This window comes from Rhamphochromis longiceps, linkage group LG7 (genome assembly GCF_057381845.1).
Source record: "Rhamphochromis longiceps isolate RC_006_pf linkage group LG7, R_longiceps_female_GT1.1, whole genome shotgun sequence".
NCBI classification, from domain to species: domain Eukaryota; kingdom Metazoa; phylum Chordata; class Actinopteri; order Cichliformes; family Cichlidae; genus Rhamphochromis; species Rhamphochromis longiceps.
Window position 1 is genome coordinate 45,092,871 of NC_140563.1, and position 26,946 is coordinate 45,119,816.

Here is a 26,946-nt window from a genome sequence, read left to right on the forward strand (position 1 = left end):
CTGCAGGAGTTGAACGGTAAAAGGCTCACTCAAGGTCTCGATGTGTGATTGTCACAGAGTAGTTAAACTTTAAACCATCCCACCATAAAACACCATACTTGTGTTTTTGATTGGGGTGAAAGATGCAGGCAGACGAAAGTATAGAAAATGAAAGAAAAAAAAAAACCTTAGACAGCTGCTTTCAAATAATTAGTTTTCTGTATTCAAGCAACTTTCTAATATCCACAGACAACTGCACAACCCTGGAGCTGAGAGTAAGAAATAATCACCAGATGAAAGGCTCTTTATCTGTGGTAATACTTTATCTGTGAAAAAGATTAACCAGCAGTAGCCTCAGTTTGCTGATGGTTCACTTTAAATAAATGCCAAACGTTTTATAGTTAACACAGGACCTGTTTCCTTCTCTTAAGTAACGCAGCGCCTGCAGGAATGTCATTGAGTTTTTTTTCTTTCTATGACTTCACACAAAACCTAATATTTAGGTTTTTAAATAAAGTGCCTTCTCATCGGAAAAGTGAAGGTTTTCTCGGCTGCGAGGGAGAAGATCTGCCATGAGGCGAGTAAACAAACTCTCTGAACAAACTGCAGGAGAACCATGTGAACGAGTGCAAAGCTGACTGAGGAAGGTCAGTTAAGTAAGTATGTTTCTGTTCTGTGTCCTGTGTACTGTTTGTTTGTATATGTGTGTTTTTGGCTGCTGTTACAACCAAATTTCCCTTTGTGGGACAATTAAAGGATTATTCTATTCTATTCTATTCTATTCTTATTTTTGACTGATTTGAACCTCAAAACTTGAATGAATCCAGGAACATCTTTACTTTAGCAAAGACACTTCTAATAACTGAATTAAAATATGGTGCACCTGGTGTTGAATTATGCTAAACTATGGATTTTACATTCAAATACGTCCTTGTTTAAAAACCAAGGATTTTTTGTTAGAAAATCTACCCACATACATGGGTTTTTGCAGTTTTTATGTGAGCAATAAACTGCATGATTGCCAGATGTAGCTAAAAAGATAGGATTTTTAATTTATGATAAAATGACAAACTCATATATGCAAATTGATATATTTTTTATATATGTATTTATATTTCGGATGTCTATTTAGTATATTTGTGTGGATTTCTTAAATAAGCACTCCCGTTTTTTGTTTTTTAATTGAATTTTCTGGTAATTATTTAATGGTTCGGGCTTCACTGGGTTAAATTCTGTGTAAGCTTTCAGTGTAGCTCATCACAGAAAACACACACAGGTGGAAATGAGTGATGTAGCAGCTCCAACCTATTATAGAATAGAATCAAACAGAATGTGCTTTTTACTGATAAGAGGCTGATTCGTTTAAACTGCTGAATTTGATTAATCTGAATCTTTCCCCAGAGAGCAGGGCAAAGAATCAGTGATGTCCGGGTGGGTGTGATCCATTATTATACACCTGGCTTTCCACTGGAGTCAGGGTGTCGCGCTGACCACCACCTGCCCTCACCAGTGTTATGGTTCAAAAATATTGGAGATGGACACCAGAGGAAAAACCCACAATAACAACACTGGTCCGGTCGGGTTGAGTCAAACGATGATTTAATGATCACACACGTGGGAGATGGACACTGTATGCAGACAGTCTCAGATCTCATCTCAAAAAACACATCACCATAGTTTTATGAAATCAGGGTATTAGAACGCCCCCTCATGCGTAGTGACAGGTGTAATACAATCAATGTTGACAATTTTATTTAACACAAAGAATAACATTGTCTCCTTCCCGAGGGCAGACGCTGACTGCCCCCGTCTCCTGGAACCGTCTGTACCCTGCTAAGACACAACATGGCAGCTACAAGGACTCTTTCATTTATTAAGACCATCAGTGTGTATTGCTCTAAATCAGGGGTGGCCAACCAGTCAGAGACCAAGAGCCACTTTTTTTTTACTGTGTTACCGCAAAGAGCCACATCCTACACATGGGCACACATGAACATCACCCATCCTTTCCTCCCTCTCTCTCTCTCTCTCTCTCTCTCTCTCTCACACACACACACACACACACACACACACACACACACACACACATACACACACACACTAATATGATAATGACTCCTACAGTACTAAAACCACAGGTCAGTCATTTTCAACAATTGTGTGCACTGTCTCACACACACAAACTCTCAGTTCAACCAAGTCCACAAACAAAAATATAATAATCTACAATAGCATTTACTTTTACAATGCATGTTGTTTAATGGGACTTCTGGCATTCCTTGCCTTGTATGTTGACCCAAACATTGACAGTATCTTAAGCGCAGCCCGTTTGACATTGGGGTATTTTTCCATTGGCATACTTTTCCAGAACTCAATGGTCCCTTCCCTTAAAGCAGGTTTCAATTGGTCCTCCTCACAAAGATCGATCATCTCCAACTCAGCCGCAGCTTTATCTGTGACTAGCGAGACTTTCAAACAGCCGGTCTCTGCATTCAATGGGTCGACGAGGAACGTAATCTGTGGCCTTTTCAATTGTAGATCATGGAACCCGGTCACAAAGCTTTCGTGCAAGTTTTCAATCAGCGTTGCATATCTGGCTCTTTGCTTACTCAGGGCAGCGCTGGTGACTTGCCCGCTTGGCTTTTAGCAGAGTGGGAAAATGCGTTAAATCTCCCTTTTGAATATGTGTCTTGAACAGCTTCAGTTTGTTGACAAACGCAAACACACTTTGCACCAGGTCAGGCAGCATTTTTAACTTACCCTGCAGGGTCAGGTTATGTCTGTCCAAGTGACACAGCATGTCGACCAAAAAGGCCAGATCCATAATCCACTTGAGGTCCGAGAGCACGGGATAGTCCTTGTCCTTCTCTTCCATAAACAGTTTCATGGCATCCAAAAGCTCAAAGAAGTGAGAGAGTACCTGGCCTTTTGACAGCCACCTCACAGTGCAGCGGCAGGTCACCTGGAAGCCCTTGGTCCAGCTCAGCAATGAGATTCTTGAATTGACTGTGGTTAAGCACATGTGTGCGGATATAGTTGACGATTTCCATCACAGGCTTCATGACGTTATCTAAATTCAATGATTTAGACACGAGTTGCTCCATGTGGATGATGCAGTGGAAATTCCAAAAGTCAGGAATAGTTCGGTCAGCTTTGCACAGCCCCACAAGCCCGTTCACAGATCCCATCATGGCTGGTGCTCCATCCGTGGCTATTGCAGTTCATTTCGTTATGGGCAGATTTGCTTTTTCTAATGCAGCCATCATGGTTTCTTTCACATCTGTGCCACGGGTTCTGTCTTTTAATGGCACAATATCCAGGAGTTCTTTGATCACACAATCGTTTGACACAGACTGTGCAAATATTGCCCACTGAGGCTTGTCTTGTATATCACAACTCTCATCCAATGCGACACTAAAATACTCACATGCTTGAAGGTCAGAGTGCAACTGTGTTTCAATAGCCGTGTTAATGTCCGATATTCTGTGTTCAACAGTGTGGCGGGACAGTTGGACGTCTGATACCATGCGTTTTAATTTGTCGTTTTCAGGAGACAAGATTTCAACAACGTCACTGAGGCATTTTTTAACGAACTCCCCTTCATCGTATGGCTTTTTAGCCCGTGCAATGTTCCAAGCCAGCTGATAGGATGCGAGTGTTAAGGTCTCTGACCGCTTCGTAAATTTTTGGAAAAACTGTATGTGCTGACTTTTCAAAGTGGCCAACTCGTGCTTGCGAAGTTCAGTCCCTTTTGGGTCGATGGTTCTGGTCGATGTTAGCATGGAGTGAGCTGAAGTGGCGCTGAAGATTTGAAGCTTTGAAATGCGCTAATGACGTCTGACATATAAGGCAGAATGGCTTGCCATTGCGTTCAACAAAAAAATATAAACTCTCCCACTCTGTTAAAAACGTCCTGTGTTCATCTTCATATTTTCTTTTTGCTGTGTATTTTTTCCTTGCCATTTTAAGGGCAAACTTGCTCCTACTGGGAAACTTTGCGGTGTTTTCATCTCACACACATGGCCATTTAATGAAAATACCGTATTGAACTCAAGCGAAGCGAACGTGCACATTTTAAAACAACAACACAAAAAAACCCCAAAACACAAACTTTGATATGAACGTAAGAGCCGCATGAAACCAGGCAAAGAGCCGCATGCGGCTCGAGAGCCGCGGGTTGGCCACCCCTGCTCTAAATCAAGTATATAATATTAAATGAATATTGCTGGATCAGCTACTTCTACTTAAAACATATTAAAACATGACTAAGCACAAAATCATCAAGAATAACATCTTATAAGTGCTGTGTAAGCGCGTGCGGCCTTCCAAGCTCAAAGCCTTTGCCCTCCATAGATCAGCCAGACTCGCGCTGGCTGTAGCTTTTAACCTTTAATTACCTTGAGCACAACTCTAGAATGAGCAACAAACTGCAATGTGTATGGAATGATCATGGTTACATCTGCAATGAAAATCATGTTATTATTCTGGTACCTGTAAGAAAAGATCAAACTAAAGTTATCACCATCACTGTAATGCAAAGAATAATGTAAGATCAAAAACTTCAATTTATGCTTAATGCAAAGCTGGTTATATACTTCTAATGAACTAATAATGGCATATTAAAATATTAAATGATAATGAGAAAAACATCCCCTCCTTATTCTACACCAGCTATGCAGCTGGCGAACCACACCACGCAGCAGAGGGTCCGAAGGCTCTCTGCTGTTGAATGATAGAAGCTGCTCAGCAGGTAGCAAGGGAGGTGAACGTGTCTTAGCTTCCTCAGGAAGCAAACGCCTCAGCTGGGCCTTCCCCACCTGACAGGAGATCTGTGGTTCAAATGAGGTCAACCTAAATGTGAACACCAAGGTAACTAAAACTATCTACCTGCTCTACTTCTTGAAGTCCACAATCATTTCCTTGGTTTTTGTAGTGTTTAAATCCAAATGATTGTGATAGCAATAACCTGTGAGAGGCCTGACCTGCTCCCTGTAGGTGGTTTTGTTATTATGTAGAGTTGTTCACCTCAACTAAAATAATGTTTCATTCCATCCTAATGCTGGGGTTTGTTTTTAAGGATATCAGAGGCCAGATTGAGATGGTTTGCAGGATGGCTCTGGTCATTTAGCTGTATTTTCCCTATGTGTGTTTTAAATTCTGGATCCCTTGTCCCATGTGGCCGGTGCACATGGGACAAGGTGCAGGTCCCGTCCCATCCCAGTGACGAACTATTTCGACTTCTGCAATCAGGCAGAAGTTTCCACACTATCAGGGCAAAAACAGAGAGACTCAAGAGGAGCTCCCACTCCCACTTCCCTCATAACATCACCCAAAGTGACGGAAACAGGACATTATATCATATTCTTGTCACGTCCCAGAACTTTTACTGTCATGTTTCATATCATATCTGATTTATTATTACATCACACACTGATTCACTGATCATACTGCTTCACTACTATTTATATTACTCTGGTTACTCTGTTTAATTATCCTGTTAAAATACTCTGCTTACATTACTCTGGTCACTTTGTTTTCTCTGCTTTCATTGCTCTGTCAATACATTGTTGTGCTAATATGGCACAAAGCACTTTAACATTAAGTTCGCACATTGTACTTTTTTCAGATTTAAATTTAAAATTTCCAGATTTAATTTAAATTTAAATGTACTTGTTTTTAATATAATGTCTTGCACAGTCAAAGGAGCAGTTCAGGACACATTTGACTGTGTGTTGTACTTGTATCACTATGCATGTGACGAATAACGAATCTTGAATCTGTGGAGCCGCAGCTATCAAAGCACTCAAAGATCCAATTTAGGCATTTAAGGAACACAGACCTTTGACCTTTGAATTGCCAAACAAAACAATTATAGTCTTCTTCTTCTTTACTAATTTGTCCCCATCACTTTGCTCCTGCTGTGACATCACCAACAGACAGCATTGATGTTTTCATAGCTGTAACCCTCAGGCTGTACTAAATATTCAGAGTTAGGTGCATTGCTCCATGTCAGACAAAAGAGAACAGCAGGAAAATGGTGCCTTCATAATGCAACAAAACACAGAAGAGATGGGATATTGTTCTTTCCTTTTCACAAGAACAATGAAGCTGTAGATTTCTCCTCAGGCTCCACCCAACTGACAGCCATCCGCCAGACAGATTTTTTTTAAAGTTTGGTTTAATGGCGTCTTTAATAAAAGATGTTATTGCAGAACTGTGGGTGAGTCAGATTACTCTAAAATACAAATTGCACTCCAAGTTTTCTAGTTTGGTTCCACCAGACTGGTTGTGGAGTTTCTGTTATGGACTTTGCATTGTTCAACCTGTGGCCTGCATGGGTTTTATTAGCATGATTAAAGTTCAAGGAGTAATTTCAATATACAGTGGAACATAATCAGAATCAATCTGAATCTAACCACGTAATCAGGGATTAATCAAGCAGTTCTTGTCAATCTAAATGTCATTATTTTTTCTGATTGTGTAACTTAGATGACATTTTATTAGTTATTACCCAGCCCTGTGAGGATGAAGACTAGATATGGAGTCTTCATTCATATAGTGTGTAATTTTTATCTAAAGGCAGCTATGTCTGTGTCATGGTCAGTTTTGAGTTTGTCGGAGGTTTGGGGATTTTTTTTTTTTTTTTTTTACATTCTTTTTTGGGGATTTTTAAATTATTGTGGAATTTAGTTCTGCCTGAGAGTCTTACATCTGGGTCCTTTTCTGTCTTGCCTCACACACCATTTTATGACAGTCTGGCATACAAAAGCATATAAGGAGCTCATGGCAAAGCCTGACCCCAAACCATCTATGTGGTGGTGGTGCAACACAGGTTGGTAAATCAGTTCCTATGTTGCATGCAGGTATGTTGAACCACTGAGACACGTCAGCTAAGAAGCATGAGTGTGGCTGGGAAGGTAAAGGAATGCCTCACTCCACCGCCATAAAGAGCAGTGAGCAAAGTGAGCCACAGGTGTTCTCGCAGCACGCTAATGATTCTCCTTGAATTTAAATGTTAGCCCACGTCTCATAAACCACACGGTGACTGTGGTGTCCCTCAAGCAGAACAGAGAGAATGAGGAATCCAGGAGATGGAGCTGCAGATCATTAAAGATTTTTTTCCGTACACCTGCTGCTCCTGGAGTAGGCCTCCGCCTGTGAGCGCCGACACATCCTGCAGCACAGCATCCCAAAGGCTCTGCATCAGTTTGGAGACACAAGGGCAGATGAAAGGTGAGATCCACAGTAAACAAAGAGTTCGATTTCGTTCTAAAAGTCCACTTGCGTCTCTCTTCAAGGATCTGTATAAGATTAGTATGACTCTTCAGTACTGCTACAGTAAGTCAGAAATTATAAGCTTTCTCATTATCCACTTCAGTTTTAGAAAAAAGGCCTAGATTAATAAACTAATTTCTGTGTTGTTGTTAATCTTGTGTTTAGAGAAAGTGGCTGTTACCTGCTGCCATAGGCCATAATGATGGTGTCAAGGCAGAATTAAATGCAAGATGAAGGGGGGACAACCCCTCTAAATTAGATGCTTGACAGGGGTTATACTAGGTTTCCATACAAGGAAAGAAAACATGTATGTAGGTTCTCAGTCATCCAGGTCATGGTAATCTAAGGAGCTGACGTTCCCTGACATTGTTCCCTGACATTCAAACACAGCTGTTCAAACTACATGTCAGTGAAAAAGGATTTTTTTTACCTCTAGCCTCACTCAGCCTCACAGGTGGGTTCTCCAGTTCCACTTTCACAACTGCACCTAAATACTTTTGAGGTGGAGGGTTGTTAAACAACGTTAAAGGAAAGTTAAAGTTAAAGGAACGAGATTTAAGGGCCCACCAGCAATCTGGCAGTACTCGTCACCAGTGCATGACAGAGGGCACATCCAAAGGTCTCCGCGGTCCATTTTTGTAGTGACGGCCCATGAACTGTTCAAACAAGGATTCGCTGTTGGGACATGGAACTTCTTTGAGGCGATCTTTGTAAAGGGTGCACTGGGTGGTGTGGGAGGAGCCCTAAAGAGGAAGGCTGACAGTCTGGTCAGCAAAGGGACAGACATTCCTGATGCTACAGAACTGTTTGCTGCGTTACAAAAGACAGAAATGGTAATCAGGTTGTTTTTTGCCAATGATGATGCAGTAGAGAAAGCAGTTCAGGAGATGCCCAAAGATGTGCCATCAATTCAATCCACAATGAGGATACATCAGGCAGTGACCATTGCCCAGGCAAAACTGACATGCAGGGATGTCGGGTGCCTGTGCACACTAAATTCTGATCTGTGAGTGCTTTAATGCAAAGCATTTCACACTCAATCATTAACAGATAGCACCCAAAGCCACAGATATTCTGTGGCAAAGTCCTGAAGTTGTTGGCGAATGGTGTGTGGTAAAGTAGTGGTGACCTCCAACCAGGTGTCATCACAGATACACATGTTGAGGTGCATGAACAAAACTGGGGTCATCCCACCACTGAAGCCAGTCACAGCCTGCTATATGGAAATTGAAAAAGAGGCCCAAACTAGAGAGGGACTCTTAGAAAAGGTTACATAAGTTTGTTTTCACACACACACTGACATGCACACATTCTCAGGACATGTTCAATCCTGTTACTTTGCTTTGTTTCTGCAATTATGTCGCTTAATAAATATGATGAACTTGAGGTTTGTGTCAACTTGAACTGATAAATGTACCTTTGGATCTTTAAAAAACACAGTTTCTGTGTGTACATAAGGATTTTTGGTCACAAATATCAGTTATTTGACTTTCTTGACTTTTCTTGGAAAGTCAGTGGAATTCATCCATGCTTTAAACGTGTTTTTTGAGTTTTGATAACAGGACTGAAAAAAATGCAAGCATCTTTGGCTTACAAGGCTTGTTAAACTTGTTAACATGACAGCATTACACAGTTGCTGCAGATTTATCAGCTCCACGTCCATGATGTGAGTCTCCTGTTCCAACACATCCCAAAGGTGCTCTATTGGACTGAAATCGTGTGACTGTGGAGGACATTTGAGAGGACATTTGAGAAACCAATCTCAGATAATCCAAGATTTGTGATGTGGTGCATCACCCCGCTGAAAGCACCCATCAGAAGATGGGTACACTGTGGTCATAAAGAGACATGGTCAGCAGCAATACTCAGGCAGACTGTGGCATTTAAACGATGCTCAGTTGGTTCTAAGGGACCTAAAAAAATGCCAAGAAAATATCCTCACACTGTTACACCACCAGCAGCCTAAACTGCTGGCACTAGCCCAGATAGATCCATGCTTTTTTTTTTCAAAGTCTGATTCCTACCATTGTAATGTCACGGTGGAAATCAATGCCCATCAGACCAGGCAACATTTTTCCAATCTCCTGTTGTCCAATTTTGGTGAACCTGTGCAGATTATGACATTTATTTTACTGTTTTTAGCTTATAGAAGTGCTGATCAGTGTGGTCTTCTGCTGTTTTAGCTCATCTGCTACAAGATCCAGTGTGCATTTAGAGATGCACTTCTGCGTACCTTTGTCATAATGAGTATGTATTTGACCGACTGTTGCTTTCCTATCAGCTCAAAGCAGTGTGACAATTTTCCTCTGACCTCTGACATCAGCAAGGCATTTTCACCCACAAAACGGCTGATCACTGGATATATTGTTTTTCAGACCATTCTCTGTGAAGGAAACGGTTTCCAGGGCCTACTCCGTGGATCGGCTTCCTCCGAGGCGTGGACGTCTATCAGCAGAGAATGTACCTTCACCTATCAGCAGAGAATGTCCCTTAGTCTGTAACACAGTCAAATATATTCTCAAGTAATATTCAAGCATGCCATTCAGCGTGTTAGTACGAGCTCGGGAGCAGCTTGGGAGAACAAGAAAACAGAGACTGCTTCAGGTTGTCTTCCCAAATTGACTCAACTTTATTCACAAGTATAACAGTTTATATAGAGGGTAAAATTCATGAGACAGCAGATTATCAGTTTAAACCAGTACAGACAGTACATAAGGCAGCGTCTTCCTGCCCATGGGTGAAGAAGCATCCTTTGTGTAGTTTATCAGTTCAGCTACAATTGTGATTATCTCAGCGACATATTTTCAAGGCACAAAACAAAGAGTTCTTACATTAGTGAAATCTGAAACAAACTGTGACAAAGTGGGTGAGAAGACCATTTGTCTACATTCTTAGTTAACATTCTTGTTTTGATTTAACCATATTTCACATGTAATCTGCAATAGGCAAACATCTACTATCCCGGGTTTGTTTATGTTCTGCACTTTTACAGATTATATAATATAACATCTTGGTTTAAATCAATTCATGCAAGTTTGTTAAGTTAACATGTTATTTATTTCAACTGTTAATTTGTATTGTTTGAACTTACCTTTACCTACCTGTCTTCCAGAAGCAAAAGGAGGAAATGTAGTTCTACTTCCTGCTTTATACCTTCTGGGTTCATCTGAGGTCACAGGAAGAGACCAAGGGCAGGAGGGGAAGAATTCTTATAATTTAATAAAGTTGATTTTAAAGGGTTTATAAAGAAATAGATTTAATGTTGTGATATGTATTGATTACACCAGAGTTTGTTGCCAGTCAAGAGGAGTAGTAGAGGATGAATATAATCATGTTCATCTCACCTACCTACTGAATGGAATAGTCCAGAGGAGAAAGTGTTTGATTAAGGGGACTATTTAAGCAGACGAACTCAGGTGTTTCGGAAGAAGGGTTCAGGTCAGTGTAGCTGTGTGCAGTTTGACCTTAATTTCCGTTGATTTAAGTTCAGTTATGTTTATTTGAATTGAGTTTATAGAGTTGAGTTTCTTATTTGTTTCTTTGTAAATATTCTTGGGCCACAGAATGGTGAATAAATCACTTGCTACACTGGACAGCATCAGTCTCCTGCACTTCTTTGACCGCTTAAGTCGAGTCCTACCACACAAACCATTTGGCCTTCAACAGGCGTCTAAAAGATTAAGAAACTAATGTAGCTGAGGGAGTGATCTCTGTGGTATTTCAACCTTGTACCAGCCTGTGATTCTCACACATCAATTCTTGGGTCAAAGAGAAAAATAACTAAAACAAAGGGGCCTTATTGAATGACAGAGTTTTCCTGCATAATGTCACTATAAAACAATATCCAGTAAATGCTCCCATGGTACTAAAATACCTAACACTCTGTAAACCCTATTGATGACTGAGTGGGAAAATCCCAGTATGACAGTCTGACTGACACCAACAGCCATGACACGTTCAGTCAAGTCACGTAGGTCACATTTCTGGCCCACTCTGATGCTCACTTTGAACATTAACAGGTCGTGATTGTATATTTAAGTTGAACATGTGTACCTAACAAAGTGGCCAGTGAGTGTAAATACCACTGAAGGCAGGTGACCCATACAGACGCCCCAAATCTCAATAAACAGACGCATCAAAGCATCATGTTGTGATAACAAATTTCACCAAACTGACAAAAACTCAAACTAAACATATTTTCTGGATGCTTTTATTTTTATTCACTTTATTCGCACCCAGTTTCAGATTGTAGTTCAGCTTTAGCCAACTCTAATAGCTATGCAAGAAAACTCAGCTGAGTGTTTTCCTGCACTCTCAAGCTGTGCAGCGAGTACCGATCTGATTGGCTGAGAAGAAACACCATCCCCGAGTAAAGCGAGGGATGCCAGAGTGCTTAGGCAGTGCATGGACAGATGCAGACTGAGAGAAGACGGCGGCGAAACCAGCCGCACATTTACGGTGGCGATGCTGTGCGGTTGGTTAGTAGCCTTCAAACTTTGAGGCACTATTTTATGCATCTCCTCACATTTCAAGTTAAGTGTGATGTTTTGGCTGCACGCTGAAAATTCGCTCTCCGCACCAACAGTGACACATCCTCCCAGGAGTGATGGGCTCTAAGTTGACCAGACAGAGAAGTCTCGATTTTGATAGCAAATTGTCAAAAAGGAGACGCCAGAGGAATGATATTCCTGGAGAGAGCGAGAGGAGTGGCGGCAGGAGCGGAGACTTCTTGTTTACCTCCCTGATGCTCAAGTCCGACAAGCTTCCAGGGATGCTGCGGAAAACCAACCACAGCCCATATGTCAGGCGGGTGGCTTGGGTCCGGGAAATCCAGAGGCTTCTCCGAGAGCAGAAGATGGAGCAAGCGGCCGAAGTGCTGAAAGTGCTGAGAAAGGCAAGAGACCGAGCTTATTTTAATCATGCATGCGCTTACTGTGGAAGCTTGGGGGAGGGGGGACTACTTTATTCCTAGTGTACCTGAAACTTTGTGACTAAAGAATGGAAGGTGGTTTTTAAGCAACTGGCCTTCTTAAATCGCTAGGAAGCTGGTTTTGCGTGAAACTGTGTGCTTAATGTTTGAACCATCCACAAGTGCATTTGTAAAATTCTGTAGTTCAGTTTTTGCATGTCTGCTAAAACCTGGTCACGTCTAACAGAACATTCACTAAAAGCAGAAGTTCAGCATAATGATCACACCCCAGCTAGTAATAGCCTTTGGCCATCAGCGTTTCTGATTTCTAAAATCCTGTGCAACTTCTCCTCAAATGAAGGCATGCTGAATAGTTCCATAAAGTCTGTTTCTTTGGTTACATTCTGGTCCAATCAAACATTATTATACTATGAATAATGATTTTATTTTGTTGTTGTTGTACGGCATTTCTTAACACATTGTTGCAGAGCTCTTCACAATTACAAAAAAACACATTAAAGATAAGTATACACAATCCATCATGCAAACACACAGGCACACACAATCTTTTGATTGTGTTTTTTCATAAAGGCATAGTTCTGTGCATCCATTCGGTTTGAGTTATATCACAAAAATACTGGATGAAAGATTAGAGAAACATATGAAACCACAGAAATTAGTTCTCAGTAGTTATTTAAAACACACCCACTTATTCAGCTTACCTGATAAACTGAGGGGGCTGATGTACTACAACCTCAAAAGAGTTTACAATAAAGTCAAAAAGATTTCAAATTAGAGCTTGGGTCAGTATATAAAGACTGCTCAGATGACCGGAGCCTGGAGCCTGGCCATACAAGGCTATAAAGGCTTTATATGAAATTAGTAACACTTTGAAATGAATTCACAAATTTCACTGGATGTCAGTGAAAGGGAAGCCAGGATAAGAAGGGTGGTGGCCATGTTTTTTGTGAGCAGCTGCAATTCTGGATGAGCTGATGATGGGCTAAGCGGGACTGAGGGACGCACATAAAATGTGAGAGATGAGAGAAAATTAAAGTGCGTACTAAAAGCTCTAAATTATGGGTGGGTCTAAATGATCTGTGTTTGATTTATGCATTGTTTTTTGGTTGAACGAAATAGGTTTGAATGAGCTTAGAAATGTGAGATTAAAAATTCAGATGCTGGTGAAATATTAAGATTCAGATGATGAAGATAGAGATGATAAACTCAGGCTCAATATTTTTATCAGCCTTTTATATTAACACTGAAAGTGTGAGTAGGCGGACTTAAGAACCTGGGGTGACTCTGTTTACCAGTCAAGTTTATAGAGTATACAAAGCCTGTATATAATGTAAATGAATGGCATGTCTGTTCACTGTTTTCATTGTTAAGAAGGCTTAAGAAGCAGTTTATCCAAAAGTCTTGGAGGTTATAATACACCATTGTTAAAAATAGCTCTAATCAGTCCCCGATCGAAACACCTTTCTTTCCCCAGCTTCATAGCTCTGAAATAATATACAGGTCTAGGGTAAGGGAAGCCTTTCTTCTCTCATCTGTTACACATTGCTGTGTGTTGCCATCTCTGGGTTAATCCTTGCTCTAGATTTATACAAACTAGAGAAATAAGAAAAAATAAATATTTTTCAAGCTTGAAGCCTGAGCTTCCTGCTGCCTTCTGTTAGCTGTGATCAAAGGGAACAGTTCTGAAGTTCAGACAAAAGCAGTTTTGATCAAGAGGGCCTCCTGTCATGAAAAGTCCCTGCCCATCTGTAGGGTGCTGTAGAATAAATTATACAGATGTGTGCAGATTAAAGCAGGAAACAATGCCGATGGGAAGCTCTCAAAAGTCTGAATTAAAGACAGATTTATGGGTATCCTTCTGCTAAAACCAATAGCAGAGCACAAAATAGGATGAATTGTTAAGCTTCATACACTATTTGCATGAAGCAGGAGGGAAGTGACTCATACATATTCCTTTAAGACTTCAAAGTGTCTATGTTTATTAAAGCAGACCTACAGTCACTCATTTCTTTTTATTTTTTTAAAGGATTTTAAAGATCAACATGTAGATTTGTTGGTCGTGTGCAGGGGCTGCTTTCTCCATAGCTCGGCATTTAAACTGCTCACGAAGCACGAATAGTCTCTCCATCACTCAGTGAGGTGAAGCCAGAGCACTGCTACGTTGATGGGGCTGAAGCCAAGTGTCTGACTAATAATACTTCAAGACTGGAGGGAAAAAAAACTGCCAGTTGATCTCCTGTTGTTGTTCTCTAGCAGTAAAGCAGCTTTTCCTCTCAGGGACGGATGGTTTTGGAGATAATCACCTCGAAGTGATGGATGCTGGAACAAGTGTCTTTCACATCGAGGAAGTCGTTTCAAAGAGGAACGAATAACATCGGCCCCCACATGATATCTCTGTGGTAGATCTGCCTTCTGGGCCATTAAGTTAATTAGTTTGGGATCTTCTAGATATTTATTAGCAAACAAAGAATCAGCAAATACTGATATTAATTACCAATATGTAGCTATGGAGAAAACAGTAATTAAACTGCTCCACATTATTGTATGTGACCTTTTTAAAGATTAAGATTAGTTGTCAGAAGCACACTCATTTTATTAACTGGAAAAACATCCTAAATAACAGTGGGCTAGAAATGGATATAAAAAAAATACATGGAAATGCGGCATATAAAGCAAAAACATAATTTGTACAATTCTAACAAGCTTGAAAATCGATATTTGGTATGGCCACCTTTAATTTTTCAACACAGCCTAAACTCTCTTAGACAAGTTTTCTTGTCATTTGTTTAAGTTGTCTTCAGGAATAGTTCTCCAGGCTTCTTGAAGGATATTCAAAGCTCTTATTTGGATGTTGGCGGACTTTTGTTTCGCTCTCTGTCAAGATGATCCCACACTGCTTCAGTAATAATCAGACTCGGGGAAGCCAATCTATGACTGATAACATTCTGCTGTTTGTTCTTCATTGGCAGTGTGCTTCAGATCACTGCTGATAAATGCACCGGACGCTTTCCCAGTCGTATTGCATGAAGAGTCAAAATCTGACTCTAGTTTTCTACATTCAAAATTGATCAATTTTGACAAGATCTCTGACACCACTGGTTGAAATCCAGCCCCAAAATATGACAGAGCCTCCGCTGTGTTGCACAGATGGCTGTAGACACATCACTGTTGTACCTCAATGTAAACTGACGATGATTTAAACCAGAAATTTAACATTTGGATTCATCGTTTCATAAAACATCTTGCCACCAATTTTTAGTCCAGTTTTTGTAATTTTCATCCCGTTCTTTAAGAATGGCTTGTTGACAGCCAGCCTTCCACTAAAACCGTTTTGATGCGGGTTCAGTGAGCAGTAGATGGATCAGCTGAAGGGTCAGATGCATCTCTCGGGTCCTGTGTCTGATCTCTACAGGATTTTTCCTATTTCTTAATTAGATGACTTTCAGATCTTTTTTAGACCTGCCACTTCTTCTTTTGTTCACCACTTGTCCGGTTTCCTTTTTTAAGACACGCTACGTCAAGTTTTTGGCTCTTTGGGAATCACCTTGTTGGTCTAAAAAAGCTATTTTATGCCTGCTAACTGTGTTATCTTTGGCAATTTTTGGATATCCAAGTAAAGAAGTGGAGACGTGTGTTTTGCTGCTGGTAAGAAAATTTGGCTCTTTGCTAAGTTGTCTGTTATGCGTAGACACAATACCAGTTATTCAGTTGACTTAAAAGCCTTTTAATGATTGAATAAGTCAGAGGTTGGTGGTCAGTGGCTTAAAAGGAAAAAAAACTCTGAAATTGGTCAGGTGAAAGGACTGGACTGAAAATGAGTGAAAACGTAGTCAGTGTCCACTGTTAAAGTTTAAAATGTCCTGAGAAAGCTTGGAAAACTATTCCTCAAGACCACTTAAAAATTACAACAGCCTGGCTCCTTGGAATTAAAATACAAAAGAAAATCAACTTGCCTTAAGTTTGTTAATATGGTAATAACAGTATAGCTGGATTGCAGCCAAGATGCAACCCTCTTAATGGCAGCATTCTTGCTTATGTACATGCGAGGTAATGTTTTAATAGTCTAAATAAAAGCTTCACACTGAATCACGTCGGGGGGCTGCTTTGAATGGATTTTACAGTGTGACTGGTCCTAACGCTGATGAGTTAGCAGCTAACAGAGCTCTGATTAGAAAATCAATTATTTACATGTGTAGGCTATTTATTGCTAATCATTTTCAGTCAGCCAAATTAGATAGATAAGATAGATAACTCTTTATTGTCATTACACAGTCATACCTAGTACAGTAGTACAACGAAATTGGTGCCACGTCAGCACTTAATAAATAAAAGAATAAGTGAATGCTTATTGTACATTATTTTTATTGCACACCAAAAAAGTCAAGGGAGGTAGCCATTCAGGTCAGCTGTTAGCACTGATTAATATCTAACTGTTACTGTAACTGTTGTAAAAGCTGTCCTTGAGTGTGTTTGTTTGTGACCTCAGCAACCTAAATCTCCTGCCAGACGGCAGCAGCTTAAACACCCGGTGTCCTGGGTGTGTGAATCCCATAGGATGCTGCGTGCCCTCTTGAGACAGCGAGTGCTGTACGGGTCCTTCAGGGAGGGAAGAGGATGTCCAATGATTTTTTGGGCCATGTTGATGACCCTCTGAAGTGCCTTTTTGTGTGCTGAAGAATTATACAGAGATGCAGTATCTCAGCACACTTTAACTTGAGCAACAGTAGAAGACGATCAGCAGCTCCCTCTTCAGGTCCATTTTTCTGAGGATTCTCACAAAAATGGAGACGCTGTTGGGCCTTCTTTACAACCGTCGAAGTGTTTGAGCTCCATTGGATGTCTGTGTCTATGTGCATACCCATTAACCTGAAACTGGACACCCTTTCTACACACTTCCCGTTGATGCTGAAGGGCTGCAGCAGGGACTTCCTCCTTCTGAAGTCGACTACCAGTTCTTTTGTCTTGGTGATATTGAGGTCCAAGTTATTGTCTACACACCAATCCGACAGCCTCTGAACCTCAGCTCTGTATGCTGTCTCGTCGCCCCCAGAGATGAGCTCCACCATCGTATCATCTGCGAACTTAATAACTGCGTTGACTGGGTGCTGATACAGTCATGTGTGTACAGAGTGCACTGTAGGGGACTTAGTACACAGACTTGTGGAGAGCCGGGGTTAAGGCTGAGGGCTGAGGAAAGAAGGGGACCCACTCTAACTCTCTGTACACGGTCTGACAGGAACTCTCTGATCCAGCAGCAGGTGGTAGAAGGAAATCTGATATCGAGCAGTTTAACTATTAGTCCGTCCAGGAGTTTCGTATTAAAAGCAGCAGCCTGGCATAACACCCCTGTTGTTCCAGGTGAGAGATGGCATTTTGGACAATGGCATCTTCAGTTGATCTGTTAGCTCTGTATGCAACCTGGAGCGTGTCGAGTGTGAGTGGCAGGCAGGACATGATGTGGCATCGGACCAGTTTCTCGAAAAACTTCAGTATAACAGGTGTTAGAGCAACTGGTCGGTAGTTATTGAGGCTGCTAATGTTGGTACACTTTGGCAGTAGGACAATTGTGACCGACTTTAGGCATGGCAGGATGCAGGACTGGGACAGTGACGTGTTGAAGATCAAAGTGAAGACCCCAGCCAGCTGGTCTGCACATTCTTTTAGGACACTCCCACTCACCCTGTCTGGACCGGCGGCCTTCCTGGGGTTCACTGCCCTCAGTGTGCACCTCACCTCATATACCTGCACCATGAGGCTTGGGCTGCTGCTGTTGTCCGATGTTTGAGCTGCGGCTGCCTGTTGTCCCTTCACCGTGAAGCGTGCAAAGACGTGGTTCAGTTTCTCCGCAAGCGCCTCGTTGCCCTCAGCCATCGTGGTATTTCCAGGCTTGTACTTGGTTAGGTGCTGAACTCCCTCTACATTTTGTTTATTTGACTGTGGGGGTATGATAGATCTGAGCACAGTGAATAACATTTAACCTCCTAGTACAGGGGAGGGCAACTAGTACCTGGCTTCCACATATGTGAACATCACATTTTGTGTTGTCTAGACCAACATACTTAATTTTTGCTCTACAAGGGCTTGATAATTTAAAATGAATGTCCTCATATGTGGATCTCATTTTTCTCAGAAAAAATCTGGTAAAAAAAAAAAGGTAATTCTTTGTTTTTCCATTCATCAGGTCCCAATCAGCCCAAATAACAAAGAGAAATTAAAAATGCATGTCATGAAAGAGTTCAGGTCTTAGGAGGTTAATGTTTCTTCCAAATGGGTTAGGGTTAGGGATGTGCAGCTATAATGCTAGAAATGCAGCACCAAGCTAATGCAGGGAAAAGCCTGGCTTTGTCGAATTTGCTTCATAATACAGCCACCGAGGGAAGGACTTAGCTCAACTCTGTCTGAGAGAAACAAAGTATATCAGCAAGTGTCTTTAAAGCTTGCTAATTAGCATGTGTTATAAATGTTACAAATAAGTTAGAACTTCCTGAAGTTTCAGGTGACTAACAGGGCGCAAGAAGTTTTTTGTTTGTGTAACAGAACCACAGAAGACCCGTCCACGTTTGCATACTTTTCAGCATCTTTATTCACGGCTTTTGAAATGTACAAAACAGCTGCAGCTCTTCAGCAACAACAGTCAGAGAGCACAGACTTTAAGCCGGCGAGTCATGATTGCGGATGCCGTGCAGGTGCGTCTGCCTCCCCTGCAGCAGTACCGCAGACTACACCCCGCCACACTTTGTATCTAGAAACAGTTTGGTTTCTATACACAGGCTAATGAACAAGCTAGTTTCAGAAATACTTGACTTTTTGTAAAGCCAGCACTGGATGCAAGTGTCTACTTCAAAACCAATATGTAGTGACTCATATTAGCGTTCCCATGTATCAACGTGACAGCGAAAAGCAACAACCAAAATATCATAAAATACAGAAATAGTCATCTTACTGTGTCCTGACACCTGTGACCAAACATACAGACTCCATCCTACCCTTACCAAAGTGTTGTTTAAGTCTTTACAGCTTTCATTTTCATATTACAGCCATGATATTTTGAATTTAGTCCAGTCAGTGAAGAAAAAAAAAGGGTTAGCATAACTGGAGTTGGAGCATCCTTCACCTGACAGCTCTGGCATGTTTCTTCCTACATAAAATGGTGGGACTGGATTTGTTGCACTCTGCAATATATTTAATTGGATTCTAATGAACTGCATGTGTGGGATGATGTTCTGCGGTTTGGAGCTCATCGCTCGATTCAGACTTTTTTGTGACAAAGCACACACCAGATTAGATATGCAGCTTTCACAGGGGACATTTGTCGTGGGATCTGAAGGCACACAAGCGTATGCACAGGCATCGTCTCAGTGAGAAATAGCAAAACATTTCATGCTTTTATAATTAGGAATCGGTCGGATTAATCCACGGGATCAGATCTTGTTTTGCGTAGTTGAAATGTCTTTCGATTTAGCTGTGAATGCTCCACAAAGAAAAAAAAATCATATCTGATGCCGCAGCTGCGCTATGGTTAACACGCATCATGATCATAATCTCCAAAATCCTCTATGCCTCCACTTTTAGACGCATGTGGCACCTTCTGTCTCCAATTAATGAGGTTTATTGAAAGGAGAGCTGGTCTGGAGGATAGCCCGGCGTCAGGGAATCCCACAGATCTCTGCTGTAATAAATCAACACAAAAGCTGGAGGAGGAGAAAATGCTGATGGGAGTTTTCCTCTTTGCCTCCACTGTGCCCCGCAGTGTTATGGCTGTCAGCACATATAGAGCATGTCTTACACAGTTTCAACCTCCAGCCTGCAGTTTGAAAAGCTTTTCAGTTCATATAGAGCTGACAGTATTTATTTTTAAGCTCCACGGCCTCTTGTTGCATGCTTACATAAAACTGCCATCACAGTAAACTGTTAAAGGAAGATCGGCCAGTGAAACACGATTTTATATTCTTTTCGTATTTAAAAAAAAGGGTCTGTAGTCTGTTGATATATCTGAGTAGGGAAACTCTTTAATTTGTCTTGAACTAGGAAAAGACGTTGATGCTTTATGCCTTTAAAGACCAGATTTCCTTTGACTTCCTTTCCTTTTGCTGCCAGCCTTTAATCTTCGGATTATTTGGTCTCCTCCGCTTCGTTCATATCTTCTCCGCCGTTTGTTGTTTCTTTTTTTAATATGGCTTGTTGTGTGTTTACGTGTCGGCGTCTTCATCGAAAAGGTGGCTGACACTGCGTGCTGCTGGGGTTATTCAGCGCGTCTGAAAACATTACATCTCAAACACTCAAACTTCAATATACTCTATTTACATTGTCGCCACAAACGAAAATAAAGCCCGGTCAAAAAATATCATCAGCCACCCCACTGGGGATGTGACCTGTTTTATGGTTTTATTAAAATCTTCTGCACATCACACAGTCTTCTGGTTATGAACTATCAAGATAAAAAAAAAAGCGACGTTAGATTGAATCAAAAAGCATTATCCTCAAATGGATTAGAGGTCTTACATTTTTTCCCATTTCAACTGGTTAATGTAAGTATCCAGCTCCAAATATCACACTGATTGCCCATTTTAGCATCCCTGCATTCAGCCCTTTAGTGGTGCACCTGTGACAGAGGATCTGTTGTCTTCACAGCATTTTTTTTTTTTTTTTTTTGGGGGGGGGGGGGGGATTATTATACATGTGACGTCTGATGCATCAAACAGTTGAGAGGAGATGCAGTTCACAGCCTCACACCATTTCCTACAGTTTCAGGGAAACATCTCAAACCAGCAACAAAAACCATCCTCTTAGTTGTGACTGAACATGCTACAAGTTTTATCCATGTTGCAAAAGTTCTTTTTCGGTGTCTGTAGCTTTACCTTTGTTTAATGAAATAACCCTGGCCTGAGAACCAGGCAAAATAAACTTGTGTTCTTGCAGGTTGCACAAGTATAGCTATAGTCCTCTCACATGTTAACTGAACCCTGGAGTTTACCTGTGCGTGTTTTGATTAAAAACCCACATGAAACTCTGGCAGAAATTGCTACATTACGCACAATGTTGTCGGATGTGGTGGCATTACTACTAGATCTTCATTTCTCAGATGCCTGGGGGGAGTGAAGACTCTCGCATGTACTTGTGCAGGCAGAAACAGTTAAAGTTAGCAGTCTGACAGGTTTGTCTCTGCAAACAAAAAAAGGTTGCACTGTGGATCCCGGTGGGCTGTACTGAAAGCCTGAATGAGGACAATTGTACATTGTTATATGTATGTTTACAAAGCTGAACAAATTTTTAAGGTCCATAATCTCTTGTTGTGTCCTTATGTAAATCTGCCATCACTGTAAACTGTAAGAGGATGGGCCAGAGGAACATGTTTTTCTATTCTTTTCATGCTATAAAAATGCCAGTAATCTCTTAATATGTCTGAGTAAATCAACTTCAATTAGTAAAAGATTGTGATGCTTTATGCTTGTGTGCACGTCTCTGTAGATCAAGCTTTTTTAACATTTGCAAAGCAGATACAGGGCAACAGAAGTTTCATTTTCTCCACCACTGTGTTGCTATAATATGACAATGGTGCTCCCCACCCGTAGCACCACTCCACAAAATCTGCTCACGAACAGCTTGAGCAACATGACAATGAGGCACTGATCTACCCTGCAAACTGTCTAGCGCTCAGTCCAAATGAGCATCTGCAGGATGGATTGAAAAAAGCCCAATCAGCAGAGGCACTAACCAATAACGATCTGCTTGCCAGTGTCTAGATTGAAGGTTTAGCTTCAGCAACATTATGTGCCCAAAACTGAGTTTGGCTGACTACCTAAACATACTGAATGACCAGGTTTGTCCATCAGGTGATATTTTCTCCCCTGATGGCAGAGTCATAGTCCAAGATTCACTGAGCTCAAAATGTGCAAGAGTGGTTCAGGGAGCATGAGTGGTCAGATTCTTCCATCATTAACACAAGATGTTAGCAAAGAAGTAATGAAACCGTGGACAGAAATACATTTTGTGACACTGGATAAGTGTTTGACTTTTTGGGGTTTTCAGGCCAGAAGGTAGAAAGTCTTGAAAGAGTGACCAGACCCTAAAAAATAATGAGTCATTTCTGCTTTGTAGTCTTTCATGTGGAGAGTATTAGATTTCCTGGTACCAAATGGTAACACTTGGCAAAGAAGCTTTGATCCAGTTGTGTAAAATACACTTTTTGGCAATTAAAAGAAGCTTCTCCAGAAGTCTGTAGTGTAAATGGTAAATGGCCTGTATTTGTATAGAGCTTTACTAGTCCCTAAGGACCCCAAAGCCCTTTACACATCCAGTCATCCACCCATTCACACACTGGTGATGGTAAGCTACATTGTAGCCACAGCCACCCTGGGGCGCACTGACAGAGGCAAGGCTGCCAGACACTGGCGCCACCGGGCCCTCTGACCACCACCAGTAGGCAACGGGTGAAGTGTCTTGCCCAAGGACACAACGACCGAGACTGTCCAAGCCGGGGCTCAAACCGGCAATCTTCCGATTACAAAGCGAACTCCCAATTCTTGAGCTATGACTGCTAGCTACTGCTAGATGCAACTCTCTAAAGGATAGGCCTAAGAGGAAAACACCAGGATCATTTTAAATTTTCATTTTAAATATTCTACTATGTTCCGTAGATATAAATGACCACAAGCTGGAAATTAATTTACTCCCAGAAGCAATGAAAATATGTTCCCCAATCAGAAGAGAACAGAGAAGGGAGAGAGCAGTTGATCTTGTACAAAACAACAGGGGTGATATGCAATCTGTGAAGAATCTTATACTGAGTCGCTCTGTCTATTGCATATGAGGGCAGATTTTATAATGCTCCCTGCCAGTCATCCTCTATATATTCTGTGCCTGAATCCTTTTCCCACTTATGAGCAATATTAGGCAGCTCATATTCATCAGAGGAACAGAGAAGGGAGTAGAATAGCGAAATAAAAGACTTCCCAGATTAAGGCTCTAAGACAAACCGCTCTATGATGCTATAGGTAGGTAACTGAACCCTGTAGGTAGGTAGGTTAATAGAAGTAGAGGTGAGATTAGAAGATAAAAAGTGCCTAACTTTCAAATATCCAAAGAATTGTTCCTTTGGACACATTATCTCCCCGTCCCACAATAAGGAGAAAGCAGATGAGCCAGTGCCAGCAGGAAAGTCAGCATTTTGGACAATAAGGGACAGCAAGGATTTCATATTATTCCTTCCAAGGTATTTAGTAATATAGTGCCAGTCTTTAATACTGTTATATAAAATAAGATGGTGCTTTACCACTGGGCTTATATTACTGACATAACGTGACCAGACTCCATAGGAAGCGTGGAGAACTCCAAGAAGCAATACATGATTCCAATTTAAGATTTGCATTAGCCAAGACCAAAGATGTGAGCATGGCAAGTCTGGTTGTAGAACAGTAATTTAGGCATGGAAAGGCCACCCATGTCTGTATGTAACTGTAAAGGTATAAGCCTCTGTCTAGGTTTTTTGCCATGACAGATTCATTTAGAGAAGGCCTTTTGTATATCCTGAATATTCTTCTGGGCAATTACAGAGGAAGCATCTACAAAGTTTATAAAATATGAGGGAGGATATTCATTTTAATGAAACTAATGTGGCCTATCAGAGAAAGTGGTACGTCATGCCAAGGTCAATGTCTTTTCTTTTTATTGAGGAATAAACTGGAAGAAAATTAGGTTTCCACAGGTCCTTTAGGTTTGGCAATGTTTTGATTCCCAAGTAAGTAAAACCAAATACAGACCATTTGAAAGGAAAAATTGTTCATTATAGTTTAGTCCACAAATTTTACCAACCTCCAACAGCTGGTATAGTTCTTTCATTTGAAAGCCTCAGTTTTACTCCTCTTTTATAATTGTTCCTATTCCCACTCAGTATTGATAAATCAATTGAATCATGTCAAACAAACTTTTTGAACGCAAAGAGAAACTACAAATTGCAGTCGATCATGATCACCAACTTGAAAATATTAGGTCTTGTTTTTCATCTTTTTATCTTCTTTTTTTCTCTTGTTTTTTAAAGTCATCAAAGATGTTTACAGTGGGAAAAGAACAGTTCAGAGAGCTCATTAAATGCTCACAATTACAAAGACATTTGGCAATGATGAGTGGATGTTAACTACAACTGTATATTCTGTACACTGCCCAGCACACCCTAATCAGCTACGTTGGGTGGAGAAACACAGCTATGATGGGAAACACTCATCAGCTGACCTTGTGTTAAGGAGCCGTGATGAAAGGGAATAATGAACATAGCTGACAATACTGAAAGTCTATTTTCAGTTAACTAGCTATGAAATCTCAGTTTAATATTTAAAGTGTGGTTCAGTTGAATCAAATTCTGTTTTTGAAATTCTAATCCATGGGTTAGAAAGAGTAAATTGAATCACTCACATCCTTTTTCTTGTCTCTCCTTTAGGATTTGGGACTTCAGGGAACGTCACTCAATGACATTTTGTACAAAAATGCAGCGTTTCTAAACCTGGTGGACCCCATTTCCCACGAGTTGCTGCTCAGCCTTGCCCGGGACCTGCAGTGTCCAAAAAGGGTATGAATAAAACAGTTTTATTCATAGTGAACATTCAAAGCAGCTGTTTGTTTACAGACTTGACACCAGTAAAAAGGACAAGCAGTACATTTCACACAGAGGCTACACGCACGCCTTCATTAGCCACGCTTAGATGCTTGTGTCATATTCATTGTCATGCTATTGCAATAACAATGAACCATCGGTTTGCTTTGTGCAGGCACAAATGCAGAAGACAGGAAGAATGGAAAATATTGTAAGCGCTGACTCATTAGCATGACAGGTTAGGGATGAATATCAGGGCCAAACAGAACCAGGGTATGACTCTTCATTGTTACTCTGCGCTCGGTTAGCCCAGTTGCAAGTGGGAAGCAGCTATGCACCAGGTGTATTAAATTACCTGCTCTGGTTGGGTTATACTGGAAAGCACGGTCAGGTGCCAGGCAGCCAGAGGTCAACAGAGCTCTTAACCTCTAGCTGCCTGGCTTTAGGGGGCTCATTACCCTGGCACTAACAGTGAGGGAAGTTTGAGGGCTTTGATAAATAGCCAGAAAAATCAAACTGGGGAAGGTAATGCTTTCCTCTTGGAACTGGGAAATCTAGGAAAGAGCAAAGAGAGATTTTCCAACACAAAATTTGAATTCTGCCCAAAAATCAAAGCCACTTTTTTTTTTCTTTGTCCAAACTGGCAGTCGGCTCGTTTACTTGCAGCACAGCATACAAATCAGACACGTTGAAATTCAAAGTACATTTCAATCTAAGGTAAGAGGCTGAAGACATTACAGAATCTACTCAGAGTGGCTGTAAAACATGAACCCAGAAGCTATTACGGATACAGTTATGAAAGAATGGCTGCCACAGGGGGAAAAAAACGTCCTTGTGGTGTAGTTATTACTTACTGAGTTCAGATGATAATCACCTGGAAGAAACTCTAATCTTATCTTTGTTTACTTCAGCGAGGAAAGCCCTGGAGGTAGGGAAGAAAAGTGAGAAGCTGGCAGCAATGTTCTCCTGACTGGCTGGCGACCCATGGCAGGATACTGTGTTAAACGTGACAAGGGTGTATAGCGGCAATGTGGTGGATATAGGGCCCCGCAGGTGCTTCTGTGGCCAGTATTTTCCACCTTAGATTTATTTAGGCTGAGCATTCAAGGGCATACCGTGGGTTAAAACATACATCATATGCCAGTGTCTTGTTTTAATGCAGACCCATTATTAATGCTTAGCATTGCTTATAGAGTTACAGTACTGCACTCTGTCAATAACTCTGGAGCACGCATTTTTCTAAGAACACTTTTGCTCTGTAAATCAGCATGCGCTGCTTAACATCGTGCTCATTCATCCAAGTGGCTGAAAGAGAAGCACTGAATGTTTTGAAGCGCGTGACATGTTTGTTTGTCACCCAAGAAAAGAAGAGGCAGCGGGAACGGTTAATCGCCTTAAGGTAAATTGGCCCTGTCTTTTTTCCTCTCTCGCCGCATTGCCTCTTTCTAGTTGTCGTGTTGTACCATTAATTAGATTTAGCCTGCCCAGCGCAACCCGTTCCAGTGTTTGACGGAGGAGGGAGAGCGAAGAAAAAGAATGTAAAGAGGTGCCGGAGAATCAGGAAGGAACAGGAACGCAAAAGAGAAGCTGAATTACTGAGTCATGTGGAAAATGTTTAAAGCAAGACAAAGAAATACTTTGTAAACATGTAAAATTTGGTAGTTTCACAAGTATTTTTTTTTTCAGCAGTAATAAAGGAAGAAAATATATGCTAATTACTGACTTTTAGTATATCTAACATCTGGAAAAGCTGTCCAGTATCACATTGTTTGCTTAGTTCCCTGTTTCAGGTGTGCTCATGCATGAGGAACAGTTTGTTTATAGATTTGTGGCTTGCTTTTCTGTCCCTCATTCGCCCCTTTTGTGTGTTGCAGGAGACTGACTCGTTTAAGTCTACTAACAAGATATGTCGCCAGCTGATTTACCACCTGACCCCTCACTCCAAGTGGACAAGACAGAGCGTGCCCAGGAGAAAGTCCCAGGCCTGGTGAGTGTGTTCTCTTGGCTACCGCCTGAAACTGTGCCATCACACAGTAAATATATCCTCACCGTGTGTGTCAGTGTGATTCACAACCCTCCGGAGCATCTGTGGAATAAAGCAAGTGTGGAACAATCTCTGTGTCTAGGAATATGTTCCTTGACTTCTTGCTAAGCCCTGCTCCTCTTAGCTCATGCA

At 41.2% G+C, this 26,946-nt stretch overlaps 1 protein-coding gene and 1 pseudogene across 1 annotated transcript in view; both read left to right on the top strand.

Annotated features, from left to right (window-relative positions):
* Positions 1 to 6,878: 6,878 nt before the first annotated feature.
* On the top strand, positions 6,879 to 8,485 carry LOC146666032 (uncharacterized; annotated as a pseudogene).
* A 3,188-nt stretch (positions 8,486 to 11,673) lies between these two features.
* lrrc75bb (leucine rich repeat containing 75Bb) overlaps positions 11,674 to 26,946 on the top strand; it is a 38,183-nt gene continuing 22,910 nt past the window's right edge. Inside the window, exons 1-3 of the mRNA XM_085411272.1 lie at positions 11,674 to 12,148; positions 24,618 to 24,746; positions 26,645 to 26,757. Of these exons, the coding sequence (XP_085267398.1) occupies positions 11,861 to 12,148; positions 24,618 to 24,746; positions 26,645 to 26,757 (530 nt within the window). The 5' untranslated portion in view covers positions 11,674 to 11,860. The remainder of the gene's footprint in view (positions 12,149 to 24,617; positions 24,747 to 26,644; positions 26,758 to 26,946) is intronic.